The following is a 15,408-nucleotide window of genomic DNA, read 5'->3' as shown; positions in this document are numbered from 1 at the left end:
TTCTCACTTAAGTTAATATTGTATTGGCATAAAGAGAGTGTTAGTGAAGCAAAAAATAGGGAGAAAGTTTAGAAGGTCAGCCAGTGGGGTTGCGCTATCCATGGGCTTACTATAAGTATCACCTTCTTTTGGTGTAACGAGCTCTACTTGCGGCGGTAGAGCTATTGTTGAAGGGTAGTGATTTTAGGCTCCTAAGCTTGTAAAGCCTGGCCAATCTGTAGCTCCCTTTAATGGCAATTTTCTTGTAGTTAGAGATTTTGGAGGAGTAGTCCATCCTTGTCTGTTTGTAGCACTCCCATCTCCGCTTACAAGTTGGTTATCATGGCATGGGCATCCATAATATGCTCATTAAGATAAGAGATCACTTATTGGTGTTGGCTAGCCAATATAGTCACCCTCTCGGTTTAGAGATCTTGTAGTGTTGCTTGAGGTCCTTGACCTGTACGTCGTAGTTAGCATAGCTGATTTCATAGATATCTTTGGCTTGTTCCAGTAGCTGCCCTTGTAACACCTCCATGTGTGCTTGTAACCCTCCTTCAGTGGCCTTTAACTCTTTGTCCTTCTCTTCCAAGTGATGTCCTAGGGCTTTGAAATTATCACTGGCATTGGATAATTTGGCATGGAGACCCAGCACTTGGTTATTCACCTTAGCCTACAATTTTTTCACTTCAGCTCTATGCTTTTCTTCAATGCATTCCACTTGAACTTGCAACTGTGTATCTTTGGGGGTTTCTCTAGAGAGCTTACACCAATTTGTGCCACCAAGTTGCCTGGTATCTTTGAGGATAGCTGCCAGCTCTCTTTGTAAATTTTTTAGTGTTGTGGGGATTACATCAAGTTCTTTAGGCAAAGCATCTGTGGGGGTAAAGGGACTCTAGCAACATGGCTTAGAATATGGGTAACAAGGTATGGATTTACAACCTTATTGGCATGTTTGGTGAGGTAGTGTCAATGGAGCATGCTGGTCCATTCGTCTTATTCACCCTAGTGTAGGCGCGCGATAAACTTTATGCATGTCCATGAAGTTGTATCTATTGAGTAGTTGGCTTCACTTGCATGATCATGGATGCCACCTTGTAAGCCTTCTCCAGTTTAGGATCCTTGAGAGAGCTGTGAACTCTACTCCATTGTTGTTGATGTTGGTAGGTGGAAAATGTCAGAAAAGTCCAACTTTTTGGAGAAGGGAGAGGGTTTTTGCCCGACCGGGATGTGAAGTGCATCTTTGATAAACTTCCCTGTAATCAAGATGAGCATTTTGGCCCCATATGTCCATGTTACCATGCCTCGTTTGGTGCCTTATTGGTATGAAGCCACGAACTCTACATATAACCATGTGTTGACTTGGCATTGGAACACATTAGCTAGGTTTCTAAGCCCTATCTGCTCTAGCTTTTCCTTCACTTTGGAGTCATACACCAACTGCATGTAGTTGGGGAAGTAGTATTGGAAGTACACTTTCTTATCCTCCACTGTCTCTATGTGGTTAATGATGGCACCCCATCATTTATCCACGTGAAGTGCATCTTTGATAAACTTCCCTATGATTAAGACGAGCATTTTGGCCCCATCTGAGTGTCTTTAAATGGACCAAAGAGTGTCAGCAAGTGTATGATGAATTAGAGAGGGCATTAGCCAGTGCTGCGCCCATCTTGAGACCACCAAATTGGGAGCTCATGTTCCATGTGCATATCGATGCATCAAAATTTGCAATTGGGTGTTTTCTAGCACAGCCCCAGGAGAGCATAAATTGGATTACCCAATCTTCTTTGCATATCAATAGCTCAATGAAGCCGAGATAAATTATACCACAACTGAGCGAGAAGGACTAGCCATGATGTATACGGTGAAAAAGTACAGACACTACTTGTTGGCTAATAAGTTCATCTTCTTTGTGGATCATCAAGCTTTGCTATATTTGGTCAATAAGCCTTGCATGATGGGATGAATTACACGTTGGTTGCTATTGATGAAGTTTGACTTTACTATCACAATAAGGAAAGGATCACAACATTTACTGATAGACCACATGTTGAGAATACCTAATGGGGAAGCTGCCACCACATGTGTTGATGATGAATTACCAGATGCTACTCTATTCAATTTGGTACTGAAATGGAGAGACAAAATCTCCGATTATCTTGCCTATGGATTTCCACAAGACAAGACAAGCCATTAAACAAAGATAGGTACTGAAATGGAGAGAAGAAATCTCTGATTATCTTGCCTATGGATTTCCAAAAGACAAGCCATTAAACAAAGATAGGATGCAAGGACTTATTAAGTTAGTTGAACCTTATCAATTAATTCGCTGCTCAATTGTATAAGCAATGTAAAGATCATGTGTTGAGACGATGTGTCAAAAAGAATGAATTATTGACCATCCTGGAGGAGGCTCATATAGTGGAATCACTGGAGGACATTTTGTGGGCAAAGTAATGGCAAGGAAACTCTTGCAAGTGGGGTTATGGTGGCCAACAATGTTTGGTGATACCATGGAATTCGTCAAACACTATGCCAAATGTCAATGCTTTAACATTCCCCATGGCCAAGACAGAATGCCATTGGTTCCGATCATTGTGCAAAAATCTTTTGAGAAATGGGGAATAGACTTCATTGGGCCCATTAGCCTAGCCACACGATGAACATAAGTCAGGTATATAATTGTGGCTACTGACTATTCCACAAAATGGGCCGAAGAAAAAGCTACTCAAAGGGTAGATGCTCGTACCACTACTAAATTTTTATATGAGCATATCATATCCAGATTTGGGTGTCCCCTACAGCAGGTCAATGATAAGGATCCCCATTTTATCAACGAGGTCATTGAGTTCCTATTGATAGGATTTATGGTGGCACACCGTAAATCATCACCTTACTACCCTCAAGATAATGGGTAGGCAAAAAGTACTAATAAATTCGTTTGTGGTATCTTGACCAAGATTGTGGAAGTTAGTCAAAACAATTAGGAGCACAAGTTAATAGTCCCAATGTGGGCCTATAAGACCTCCAATAAGGTAGCCATGGGACAAACTCCTTTTCGGCTCACCTATGGAATTGAGGCAATGATGCCTCTGGAATATTTGGTGCCTAGCCTCAAGATAGCTGTAAAAGAATGTCTAAGAGAGAATAATCTAGCTAAAAGATTGGTTGAATTAGAAAATCTCTATGAGACTAGAGTAATCAGTTTACATGGCATGATTGTGGAAAGATCAGACGCAAACAGTGGTTTGACCACAACCTAAAATCTAAAGAGCTACAAGAAGGAGATCTAGTACTTATGTATGGGGTTGGTTCTTCCAAGAGAAAAAAAACTGAAATACCAAGGGTTAGGACCATTCAAAGTTACCTAGTGCACAACTCGCATTGAGATCATTGATAGCATTGAGATGCACGACTACATAAATGGTAACAAACTTAAGAAATAATATGGGCCCTTAACTCAAGACATGTTGGAACAAGCATGCACAAAGAGAAAAGAAAATTCGAGACAAGAAAGACTCAACATAAGAAGAGGCTACGGCAAGGGCAACCCAAGCCAAGGCAAAACAATGTGGCCTAATGCTCCAAATTAACATGGCTACTCTAACACCGATTGAGGAAGAGGAGCCTGCATGGCTCAAAGTAGGGCTCTCTATAGGAGGGAAAATTACTAATCTCCTCGAAATGATTGACTCAGAAGCAAGTCACAACTTGCTCTCGTATAAGACCTGGGTGAAACTAAAAAAACCAGAGTTGGAGCTCACATCAGCTAGAGTTAAAAGTGTGTCTGCAAGGATATAGGATCTTTTGGATGTTGCTAATGTTTTAATCAGAAGTAATCCTTGGCCGTGTAAGGTTTTTATCATGACTACAACAAGTGCCTTAGAAGAGGAAATGTTTCTTAGATAAAGTTGGACATCTAATGTGAATTGTGAAATCAATTGAGAGCAAAGGACTTCCCACTTGTCATTCAAGGGTTGCATATATACATTGTTGCTATGGGGCACCATAGACCCCGACCATAATCTCAAATTTGAGCAACCACAGCTATCCAAAATGCTATATGTCTTCCTACACTCGAGGCACCACAAGTATTCAGGAGGATGTTAACAAGTGTAACATGTAGAGACTCAAATCTCACTCCATAGTAAAACTCTAAGAGCTAGTAGCCTCATGTTCAACACTATTGGGTTCCCAGAAGACTGTTAAAGGCACATGGATACTATGAAGGGAATAGGAAAATATGGCTACCCAACTCACGAAATCCTATGGCAAAGCCTTCAATGCAAAAACCTCGTCAGCAACCATAAACCACTAAACATGCAACCTAGAAAGCCACAAGAACCTTCCCAACTTGACATCACAGAAAATGGCAAAGCAAACTGAGGTAAAACAGGTGAATTACCTAATTGCCTACCCCAAAGGCAAAGCTATCATAGTAGACCTGTAGAACCTCATGTCCAAGAAAGACATAATCACACAAGAACCTGCTATGGACTAGCTGATTTAATGGATGGAGAAAGAGCTGTTGTGTTCCAGAGAAGAGCTGCAACAACAAGTACACCAACACACTCCCATGCCTCGTTTAGTGCATTATTGGTATGAAGCCAAGAACTTTACATATAGCCATGTGTTGACTTGGCATTGGAACACCTTAGCTAGGTTTCTAAGCCCTATCTGCTCTAGCTTTTCCTTCACTTTGGAGTCATACACCAACTGCATGTCGTTGGGGAAGTAGTATTGGAAGTACACTTTCTTATCCTCTATTGTCTCTATGTGGTTAATGATGGTACCCCATCATTTATCCATGAGGGGTCCAAGGTAACTGCTCTTCTGCTTTGTTTTTCCCTTAGACTTTTTCTTGGGGGTCCTTCAATCTCCCCCTGAGGAACTTGTTATGCCTTTTTTTCCGAGAAAGGAACTTGTTATGCCTTGTTCCTCATAAAATGGATCTTGAGGGGTCTCCTTGCCTCCCATGATGCGGAAACAGTGGAAACATAGAAATGGGAACAGAAAACCAGTTTGTTGTCTATCATTTGAATAATAATATAGAGCAAGTAGAAAGAAGAGACAAATAAAGGACCATGAGACATACCTGAAGTGGGTGGTGGTGGTGGAGAAAATGTGTATTGGCAGCCAAGGAGGGTGCAAGCATAGGTGCGATTGAAGAGCTCTAAGAAGAAGGCAACAAATTGAAAAAAGATAGAAAAAACAGTGACAAAAATTATAAAAAATTACCTATGTAAATCCAAAGGGATCACTACTACGACTGATGGATTAATGCTATTGACACATGGCACAATATAATTGGTCTTGGGATTTGTGACGTGATTCATGACAAGAGTCGATGTGATCGCGTCATTCATGACCATAGCCGACTGCTAATAATCACGTCAAGTGAAATTGCAAAAAGGGATCTGATTTATTCTTATCCATGCATATAACGCTACTAGGGCTAAGAAAATATAATTTTTAAAATCTTTTTGGTGTGATTCTATAGGTGGGGAATTACGGTTGTGATTCCACCAATCAGGATGGTGACAAGACAGTGAGCGTCAGGCCATTGGGGTGTCCTAATGCATTTTGTAATTGATTTTAGCTTTTCCAAGATAATGATGGGAAGAAGTAATGTGACATGATTTTGTAGAATCATGGCCGTGATTATATAGGATCATGTTTCACGGTTGTGACTTTAGGGTTTCTTAGAGATAGTGTTAGTTAGTTAGTCCTCCAAGGCCTGTCGGGTAAAATCATTATGTTTACCTAGCTTGAGTTCGACAAGGTAGGCCCAAGCATATCTGGATGAGGTTTTCACAGTCAAAACAGACCACCAAGCACTTAAGTGGCTTCAAACCATGCCCATTGCCCAGTGGAGTGATCGACAGGCCAAGTGGAGTCAACTCTTCCAACAGTTTGGAGGAATGATTGAATACATCCCTGGTAAGCATAACCCAGTAGTCGAAAGGCCAGCATCCATGCAGTCTAGGAATCTACCATTCTCGAAATCACGAGGAAGGACTTAGATAGCATGAAAGACCAATATGTCGACTCCCCTGAGTTTGGTACTCAATATAATTTGGCCCTCAATTATGAGCCTGGCCACTATTCAATACAGAACAGTTGGTTGTCCTACAAGAACCATCTTTGTGTCATTCGAGAAAAGTGATCAGCTCTTCTCCATGATAACCACCACGTTTGGAGGTAAGAAGATTTGTTGTGTGTTTTGGTTACATGTGCTACTCTCCTTGGTATGTTTTGGTTATAGTGTTGCTCTCCTTCGGCTATGGGAGCCAGAGCCTATAGCTCTCCTCGGATCATGAAGGTAATATGTGACACCTTTGCTCCTTTCTCTATATGTGGTCTCATCGTGGCTTGTCTTGTTGTCCACATGTGAGTTGGTGCGACCTCCGTTGATCAGGCTCAAATAATATGTAGCACCTTTGTTAATCTACTCGTTTAGTGTTTTCTTTCTGATTCTGGTTGGTCATCTTGTTTGGTTCTAGTTCTTTCACGTGGGCATACAGATTCGTGTCCTTGTCTGGGTTCGGTATATGGGTGCATTTGGTCCTCGCCACATTGTCGGTGGCTCTCATGGCTGGCTCTTCTAGGTGGCTCTCATGGCTGGCTCTTGTAGATGCATGATGTTAGTGCCTCTCGTGCCTGCATGTAATGGTGTCCTTGGCTATGCATGGTAGCACTCTCCATCGATGGGGCTCAGGTATTACTTGGCACCTTTTCTTAGGGTCTTGTAAATGGTTTTAGTTCGTTGGGCTCATGGACTACTTCATGGAGAAGCAGCTACACTTCTGTCCATCTGGTCCTGTAGGGTTTGTCTAGTGCGTCTGTGCCTTTCGGGCAGCCATCCGTGCAATGGCTTAACTATAAGAGAGATCTCCGTGCTCACGGTTGTGTGTTGTGTGGTCTATTGGCCCATCGGGTTGCCTTTCCCAATCTTTGTGTGTGTTGTGTGTCTTTGTCTCATTTGCATTGGTGTCTATCTATCTCTTGTGTGTCTATCGATCTCTATGTTTAGGGTTTTCTGACCTTGTGTCTTTATTTGATTAACCTTTGTATCTATGTCTAATTTGGCTTTGTATCTATGTCTAATTTGGCTTTATGTGTGTTAATTTGTATGTGTGCCATCCTTTGTTGCATGTTCTTTACCTCTTGGGATGTGTGCTATGGCACCTCGACATCATGAAGATGTTACCACCACATCTACTACCCCCTGGAAAAGTGCGTGAATCTTTACACCACCTGAAGGACCTGATGTGGTAAAAAATTTACAGTTTGTTAAAAAGAAAGCAAGGTCATCCAGTACATCAGTGTATAATGTTGCATCCTCAAATGTTAAAATCCTTGATGTTTTAGTCGTTGTTGGTGTAGGCCATGGAGACATTGATCTTGCTTTCTGGGAGCCAGTGGTCTGAGTTGAGTGCATGAGTTGGTGAAGGGTGGTGCTCTCTGTCGTCTTCCCTTCCAAATGGTGATCAGGATGGTTGCTCCATCATTGTTGATTATTGGTAGACTGATCAAGAAATATCCGGGTTAGAATGTCTATAAACTACCCCGAAGTATTATCATGTGTAGAGGTTTGAAGCAAGTTCGTTTGCACACCTATGAAGACATGTTAGGGTATTGCATGAAAGACGTGCACAAGCCGCACTTTAGCTTCTTTTCGTGCAATGTGACATTCGAAGAAATGACAAGGGTTCATGAGTAATATGCATTATATGGCCAAGGTGACCCATCAACATGTTTGATTGTGCCTACGTGTACATGGATAATTATATACCAAATAGGCTTGGTGCAATCCTAGAGTCAACCTCGCTATGCATGCTGCGAACTAGCGAGTACTATCCCTCGGCCAATTGGATCATTCCAAAGATAGGGAATGGCATGGATAAAAGAAGAGTTGCAATAGTGTGGAAAGTGATGAAGGTGCCGCATATTACACAATGTGCATATGTTGATGTCAGTTTCTTTTTCGACAATGTTTCTTTCAGGTATTTTGGAAGCCATGATGTTGTTGCAAAACCACCAATGGAAAATAAGGAAGAAGACCAAGAGGAAGACCTACTCGAAACCTGAAACAATCCTATCTCGCTTGACAAGGATGAAGATGAACTTGAAAGAGATGACCTCAGTGTGACAAGTGTAGCCCGGTGTGGAAAAGCAATTCCTTGAAGAATGTGGTCTTGCATGGTCCCACTCTACATAACACAAAAAGAAAAAGATGTTATATTTATGTAGTGTTCTCATGCATATGAACTATTGTTTATGAGCTGTTTTGACATGTAATGTGGTCCAAAAATACACGTTGATGCTGTAATAAATCACTTATTTAATAAAATATCATGTGCATACTTTTCATGTCTATTTTTATGCTCTTTTATTTTTATCAATCTTTAATTATACTGAATTTTATTTTTACCAAACCTTTGATTTTATAAATCTATAAATTTATTAATATTTATTTTCAAAAAATTAAAATTTTCCCTCAGGTCGAGATTTAAAGACTGAAAATCATGTCCCTTTAATTGACAAAGAAAAGTAACGCAAGTGAAAAAGTTATAGACATCAGATAAATTTTTTAATATTTAATAAAAATATGTAATTCCCAAAAAAATTGGAGTGCAAACCAAAACAAAGAAAAAAATTTGTGCCCAAAAAACGGGTGAAGTCCTAAGGTTATAAGGTTAGGCTAAAGTTGGGAAATTGCTAACGTAATAACTTCACGCGGATGCGCAGCGGTTCTGTATGCTGTCACGGCCCATCCTCTCCAAGTGCCAGATTTTCTCAGCGCCCTTCGTTAGCATTCACAGCACTAATCTAACACAGAGACAGGGAAGAAGCCAGCAACAAAAAGAGGAGAGGCAGAACGATCTTGCGGAGTCAAACCCAGCATCGCGGTTGCGGTGCAACAGCAGGACAAGCCAAACGCACCTACACAAGGCCTCCATAGAGAGCCTGTGGCTGCTGAACAAACCCCTGTCGGTCGGCAAGTTTAGTTTCATTCACCATCATCATCATCATCGTTATCATGACTATGTACATGGCCATGCCCATACCCATTCTCCCCCTCCCCCTCAACAGCAGCAGCAGCACTCCTCTTCCCTCTTCTGCAAGAGGGAGGGTGGGGTTTCACATAATGATGAAGCGCTTCTTCAAGCCCTTTGCAAAGAAGGTCGCCTCGACACGGCGCTGGATGTTCTCTCTCGCATGGACACTTCCCCCTCCACCAACACCTACCTCTCCCTCCTGAAGGCATGTAACAAGAAGAAGGCCCCCGCTCATGCCAAGCAAGTCCATGCCCATTTCACCAGGTTTACAGCCGAGCTTACTGGCTTGCTGGGTGACTACTTGGTGATGACACTGGCAAAGTGTAATGCCATCGAAGATGCACGCTTAATATCTGGTAGTTTGCCTCACCTTACTGTCTTCTCCTGGACAGCCATCATCTCTGCTTATGTGGAGTGTGGCCATGGGCAGGAAGCCCTCAAGATGTATCAATGCATGCAGGAGGACTGTGTGGAGCCAAATAGTTATACCTTTGTCAGCCTCTTCAAAGCTTGTGGCAGCATACGAGACCTTGAGCAGGGAAAGAAATTACATGGAGATGCTCGCAGGAAGGGCTTTGCATCCGATGCGTTTGTTGGTACAGCCCTCTTGAGTATGTATAGCAAGTGTGGGGCTGTTGTGGAAGCAGAGGACGTGTTTAGTTCCATGTCCCAACTTGACATTGTGTCATGGAATGCAATGCTTTCAGCATATGTTGAGCAAGGCCATGGAGAGAAGGCTCTACTGCTGTACAGACAGACCCATGAAGAAGGTGCGCATGTAAATCAGCTTACAGTTGTGATTGCCCTTCAGGCATGTGGGGTGCTTGCATACAAGGAAGAAACTCTTGTTGCGCAGGGGCATTCAGCCAAATTGATGTCTCTGGAAATAGGCCAGGCGCTGCACGCAGATGCCCATAGGAAGGGCTACACATCAGATGTCTTTGTTGGTTCGGCTCTTGTGAGTATGTATGGCAAATGTGGAACCATCATGGAAGCTGGGGATTTGTTTGGTGCACTGTTCCAGCATGATGTTGTGTCATGGAACGCAATGCTCTCAGGGTATGCCGAGTGGGGCCAAGGGGAGAAGGCTTTACAGTTGTACACACAGATGCAAGAGAAAGGCATCAGTCCAAACCAGCTGACATATGTGATTGTCTTTCAAGCATGTGGCACCCTTGCAGAGAAGGAAGAAGTCCTTATTGCAAAGGGGAGAGCAACCAAAATGATGTCTCTAGAAATTGGACATGCGTTGCACACTGATGCTTGCGGTAAGGGCTACACATCAGATCTCCGTGTTGGTACTTCCCTTGTAAATATGTATAACAAGTGTGGGAGCATTTTGGAAGCAAAGGATATGTTTGGTGCTTTGTCCCAACATGACATCGTGTCTTGGAATGCTATGCTCACAGCATTTGTTGAGCAGGGCCAAGGAGAGACAGCTTTACAGTTGTACAGACAGATGCAGGAGGAAGGCAGGAGTTCAAACCAGCTGACATTTGTGATTGCCCTTCAGGCATGTGGCATTGTTGCAGAGAAGGAAGAAGCCGTTGTTGTCAAGGAGAGGTTAACCAAAGTGATGTCTTTGGAGATTGGACAGGCTTTGCACACAGATGCACGGAGGAAGGGCTATGCATTGGATGTCCTTGTTGGTAACACCCTTGTGAGTATGTATGGCAAGTCGGGGGCCATCGCAGAAGCAGAGAATGTGTTCAGTGCTTTGTCTCAACGGGATGTTGTGTCATGGAATGCAATGCTTTCAGCATATGTTGAGCAAGGTCAAGCAGAGAAGGCATTACGAGTGTACAAACAGATGCAAGAGGAGCACATTACTCTGGATGATGTAACACTTAAATGCATTTTGCAAGCCTGCTGTGAAACGGGAAGCATGGAGATATGTAAACAGCTTCACTTCAACATTGTCTGTGCTGGATATGATATGTTTTCCTCTGTGGTGGCTACTCTAATACATGCTTATGGGAGTTGTGCAAGCATGGTAGATGCTCAGGCGGTCTTTGATGAACTTTCTGAACCTGATATTGTGTCATGGAACACATGCATTGCTGGTCATGCAGGGGAAGGGAATTTGACAGCAAGCTTGCATGTGTTTGAGAAGCTGAAACTGTCAAGTATGAAGCCTGATGAAGTAACATTTTCTTCTGTTCTTGTAGCTTGCACCCATACGGGCTTTGTTGTCAAAGGTCTTGAATACTTTGAATCCATGAGCAGAGTTTATGGCATTACTCCAGACTTAACACATTTTGGCAATATGGTGGATCTCCTTGGGCGTGCAGGAGATTTCAAGAGGATCGAGAACATGTTAGGAAGGATGCCGATGCAGTCCGATCTGAGCAAGTTTGTTTGCTTGCTGGGTGCATGTCGAATACATGGCAATATAGCGCTAGCAAAACAGGCATTTGATCAGGCAGTAAATCTGCAGCCCAAGCAGGCTGCTGTATATGTCTTGATGTCAAACATCTATACTGATTGTGAGCTGCAAGAGTATGTGATTAAGGTGGTTTAGTGCCATTATAGGCAAATGGACTACTTCGTGTGATAATTGAGAGAAGGAAGACGAGGGGATCATATTTATAGTGCTTTGAGATGTAAAAGGCAAGAACAACTCCTAGTCTTCCACCAACAGCAACAGACCTTCCCACCCTGTACATTGGCATTGCATAGGTACATGGAACCCCCATGCACATCAACGTTTACTTAAAAATGGTGCTGTGTGAGTTGGAATGTGTATGTAGGTGTGAGAAACTGAGAAGTTCAAAGTGCCCCAAACTGATGTTCAACTATTGTGGATGTGCCATGTAGCCATTCAATCATGAAATACAAGAGTAAAACCACAGTTATGTATGTTCAGATCGATCATCTGACCATTGGTACCCACAGTCATATTCATCCAAATATCGCTGTACCTGAACTGCCATGAAAGATGTCCTAACACATGCCTACTTATATGATACCCATGCACTAACGCAAACCCTTATGTCCTGATCTATCACCCTGTCATATCACATCAAGTGTGTGTAGAATGTGTCCAAACTAGGGGTGTCCTGCATGCATGCAAAGCAACCCAAATAACTGGCAATTCAATTCAAATAAGCGTAAATTACTGGATGGTCTAAACTGATGACCGTACATGTGAAGGATACATCAACCCACATGAGCAACCCAATTAACTGTAAATCCAACCCAAATTAATGTAAATCACTGGGTGGCCTAAACTGATGACTGTACATGTGTATACACATAAACCCACGTGATAGGGATGATATTTATGACCTATTGTGTCATACGATGCATGTCCCTATGTGTCCACTTCTTGTGATGCCGAGATAATGCATGTCAACTTGTGCATATCCACTGTGCAATGCTGAAAATAGTTTCGCGGAAACTAGCTGCAGGTGGGTCAAAAGATGTGATACCCTGATACCCATCAACTAATGTGGATGGTCTAAAGTAGAATCTTTGCTCCATTGGCCCATGTCATCTTCTTGTGTGTCCCAACACCAGGTCACTTCCCTGTGCCCAAAGTTGGTGGATTCAGCTTACATTTTGCAGATTCCGATGATGTTCCTTGTGCCCAGCTCATTGACACTTGCTGGTTTGTGGAGAGCGGCTGATAAATTTCTAAGAGAGAAAGGGAGCTCGCAGTGCCTAGCTGTGGGCTTATGACTAGGCCCACAAAAGATGCCATCAACAAAGTTGCTTGATTCCGGTGGTCAATTAGAACCTACAGTGACCCCCCTATGAGATTGCCCAAAGCTCAAGCCAATCACCTCAATTTAAGCAAGCTCAGGTCAATACTGTTGGTTGCGCCATGCACGAAGAAGTTGGCATGGTTGTGATCAACACGCTCAGCCATCTTCTTACCCAGTGGTGCCCAAGGTGACAGTGAAGCAAGTCTTGGTTTGGGCATCGCTAAGGTCAAGTGCACCAATCTCTTGTGGAGGAACTTCAGTAGGCTTTGCCCATTGAGAGAACACCCTTGACGCTTACAGAGGAACCTAAGCTTTGACTGCTGCTGCCGAAATCTGGCCTAGCAAGTTGAGGCCCGAGCAAATGACAAATCAAAGGCCACTCCGAAGGGCCAAGCAAAGCAAGAGGCAAGTGAAGGAGAAGCAAAGGAGCGTTCCAGTGAACCAGAGAGTCAGCAGACTAGGCCAAATCTACCCTTGCCAATCAGCGAGTAGAGCTCCATGGCAGCAAAATATTGGCATTCTGGGTGAGGAGGAAGTGCACATCTTTGTGGCTGAGCTCTGCAATCTTGTTACCAAGCTCAAAGCTAACCTCGTCCAAACTCTTTGAGGACTGGCGTTGCGAAAAAGGAGGCATCAGACAAAGACGAAAAAGGGGAGGAGCTCCATCTTGCTAAACTACAAAGGGTGATGTCTTTTGGTAGAGTCTAAGTAGAAATTGTGATTTGTCTTCACCCTTTGTACCTTGCTTCATATGGAGCACATTACAACTTTTGTATTATTCATCTTCATCTTTAAAGCAATCTTCCTCATTTTTTAAAGCCCATTTTGATACAAGCCATTTTTGTCACAGCCATTGAATTTTTCATGGAAAAAAGTTGTGTATTATTCCACTCGTATGACTAACCTTGTTATGTGCTCCAAGTTGTGTTGACCAAACTACACAATTTGATACCTCTTATAAGCAATGCCTAATCTTTGCCTTTTTTGTTTCATATTCTTCCTTTGCATCATTAAGTTGCTGGAAAATGAAGTGAATTGGGTCTTCCAAGTTATGCTTCTCTCACTGAGGAACTATGGCAAATTTTGAGGTACCAATGTGCACATGAAATGCAACTCAAATATTTGGTGCTTATCGTATAGTTGCAATGACCATGTTTTTGGACTTCTGATCATTGCAATCTTAACGAACTTGAAGATAAGGTTGTGGGAATGAATATCAAATCTCCTATGAAGTTCTTTAGTGGTAGAAAAACAAGGCATGAAGTCAAAGCATAAGCATCTATGATCTCTTCTTTTTATTTCTTTCTCCCTTTGTTTCACTACCAATCTCCTCTAATGATTATCAAACACGAGCCACTTCCATAAGCTTTGCGGTTGATACAAAGACTAAAGAGTTTATCTAGGCAACTAAATTCTTCTTCACACACATTAGCTCAAATATATTTTAATGTTGTTCTTCTAAAAGCTTAGCTACCTTTCAAGCATAAGTAAATTCATGTAATGAGCTTTAGTGAATTACTCAAAGCACAGTAGCTTCCACACAAGTTCCTTCTTTACCTAAGCACATAAAAATCTCACTCTAAAGACATGTAATCAAGTTCCTTCTTTACCTAAGCACAAAATTCTTGCTCTAAAGACATGTAATCAAGTTCATGACCAAGTACAATAGGCTCTTAAGCCTCTATTCACACATTCAAGCTAGAGGCAAATTAAGCACTTGAAGGGAGCATAGATTTTCCATCTTACCCACTCGAACATGTACTTATCTTTTGTAAGATAGCGCTAGAATATGTAAAGTGGCCTTACCTTGTACTTAATGTCAAATATAGAAATTCTAAGGACTTTGTATACATCTTTACTTAAGACTAGTAATAGAGACCATACCATTATTAAGTTTAGACAACCTAGTGTGAAAACTAGTCACTTGTAATACGTAATCATTCTCTTGCAATAGAATACTTGTAATCTCTGGTCTTGTCTACTCTTTCCTACTTGTATGCCATTGGATTCATGCATATGCTAGAAAAACGTAATCATTCTCTTGCAATAGAATACTTGTAATCTCTGGTCTTGTCTCCTCTTTCCTCTTAAGACTAGTAATAGAGTAGAAAAACGTAATCATTCTCTTGCAATAGAATACTTGTAATCTCTGGTCTTGTCTACTCTTTCCTACTTGTAATCTCTGGTCTTGTCTAGTCGTTCCTACTTGTATGCCATTGGATTCATGCATATGCTAGATGGTTGCTTGCTTGAATAGGTTTGCTTCTAGGTTTTCCTCTTCCATTAGCTTCTTCTTCCTCTATCTTTTGTGATAGAGAACCATATGTAATTGCCTCCGAAGAGAGCTCTCACTTCACCCCATCAGCAAAAGGAGCATTCAGGTGTGACAATGGAGTCGGGACTCGAGGAATGAGCTAGCACACCCACATAGGGAAGTTACAATTGCTTCAGCAAGGTGAAGGTAAGATCTTGACTTGAACATATTTGATACCACTACCAAGGACTAGGGAAGTTACAATTGCTTCAGCAAGGTGAAGGTAAGCTCTTGACTTGAACATATTTGATACCACTACCTAGGACTTGCTCCATTCATTCGTCCATTCCAAGCTATTGGAATTGCCCAATATTACATGGTGTTATTGATTAAGAGGTCACACTCC

General features: G+C 42.1%; 1 protein-coding gene across 1 annotated transcript; it reads left to right on the top strand.

The window, feature by feature from the left end:
* The first annotated feature begins 6,262 nt into the window (after positions 1-6,262).
* On the top strand, positions 6,263-11,562 carry LOC147638896 (putative pentatricopeptide repeat-containing protein At3g01580). The gene is made up of 6 exons (XM_086792819.1): positions 6,263-6,301; positions 6,483-6,557; positions 6,742-6,801; positions 7,269-7,403; positions 8,731-8,980; positions 9,140-11,562. The coding sequence occupies exons 1-6, from the start codon at positions 6,263-6,265 to the stop codon at positions 11,560-11,562; spliced, it is 2,982 nt and encodes a 993-aa protein (XP_086648945.1).
* The last annotated feature ends 3,846 nt before the right edge of the window (positions 11,563-15,408 follow it).

The sequence above is a fragment of the Cibotium barometz genome, chromosome 4, assembly GCF_041138505.1.
Source record: "Cibotium barometz isolate CiBa-2024 chromosome 4, ASM4113850v1, whole genome shotgun sequence".
Classification (NCBI taxonomy): Eukaryota; Viridiplantae; Streptophyta; class Polypodiopsida; order Cyatheales; family Cibotiaceae; genus Cibotium; species Cibotium barometz.
Note: the sequence above shows the minus strand (reverse complement) of the source record. Positions and strands in the feature narration are given on the sequence as shown.

Bases quoted from the DNA above. Each gene is read 5' to 3' on its own strand.
- LOC147638896 (XM_086792819.1), top strand. From the start codon at position 6,263: ATGGGAGCCAGAGCCTATAGCTCTCCTCGGATCATGAAG. The intron at 6,802-7,268 runs GTAGGGTTTGTC...AAAAATTTACAG, and splicing joins ACTTCTGTCCATCTGGTCCT to TTTGTTAAAAAGAAAGCAAG. The intron at 7,404-8,730 runs GTCTGAGTTGAG...GCGGATGCGCAG, and splicing joins TTGCTTTCTGGGAGCCAGTG to CGGTTCTGTATGCTGTCACG.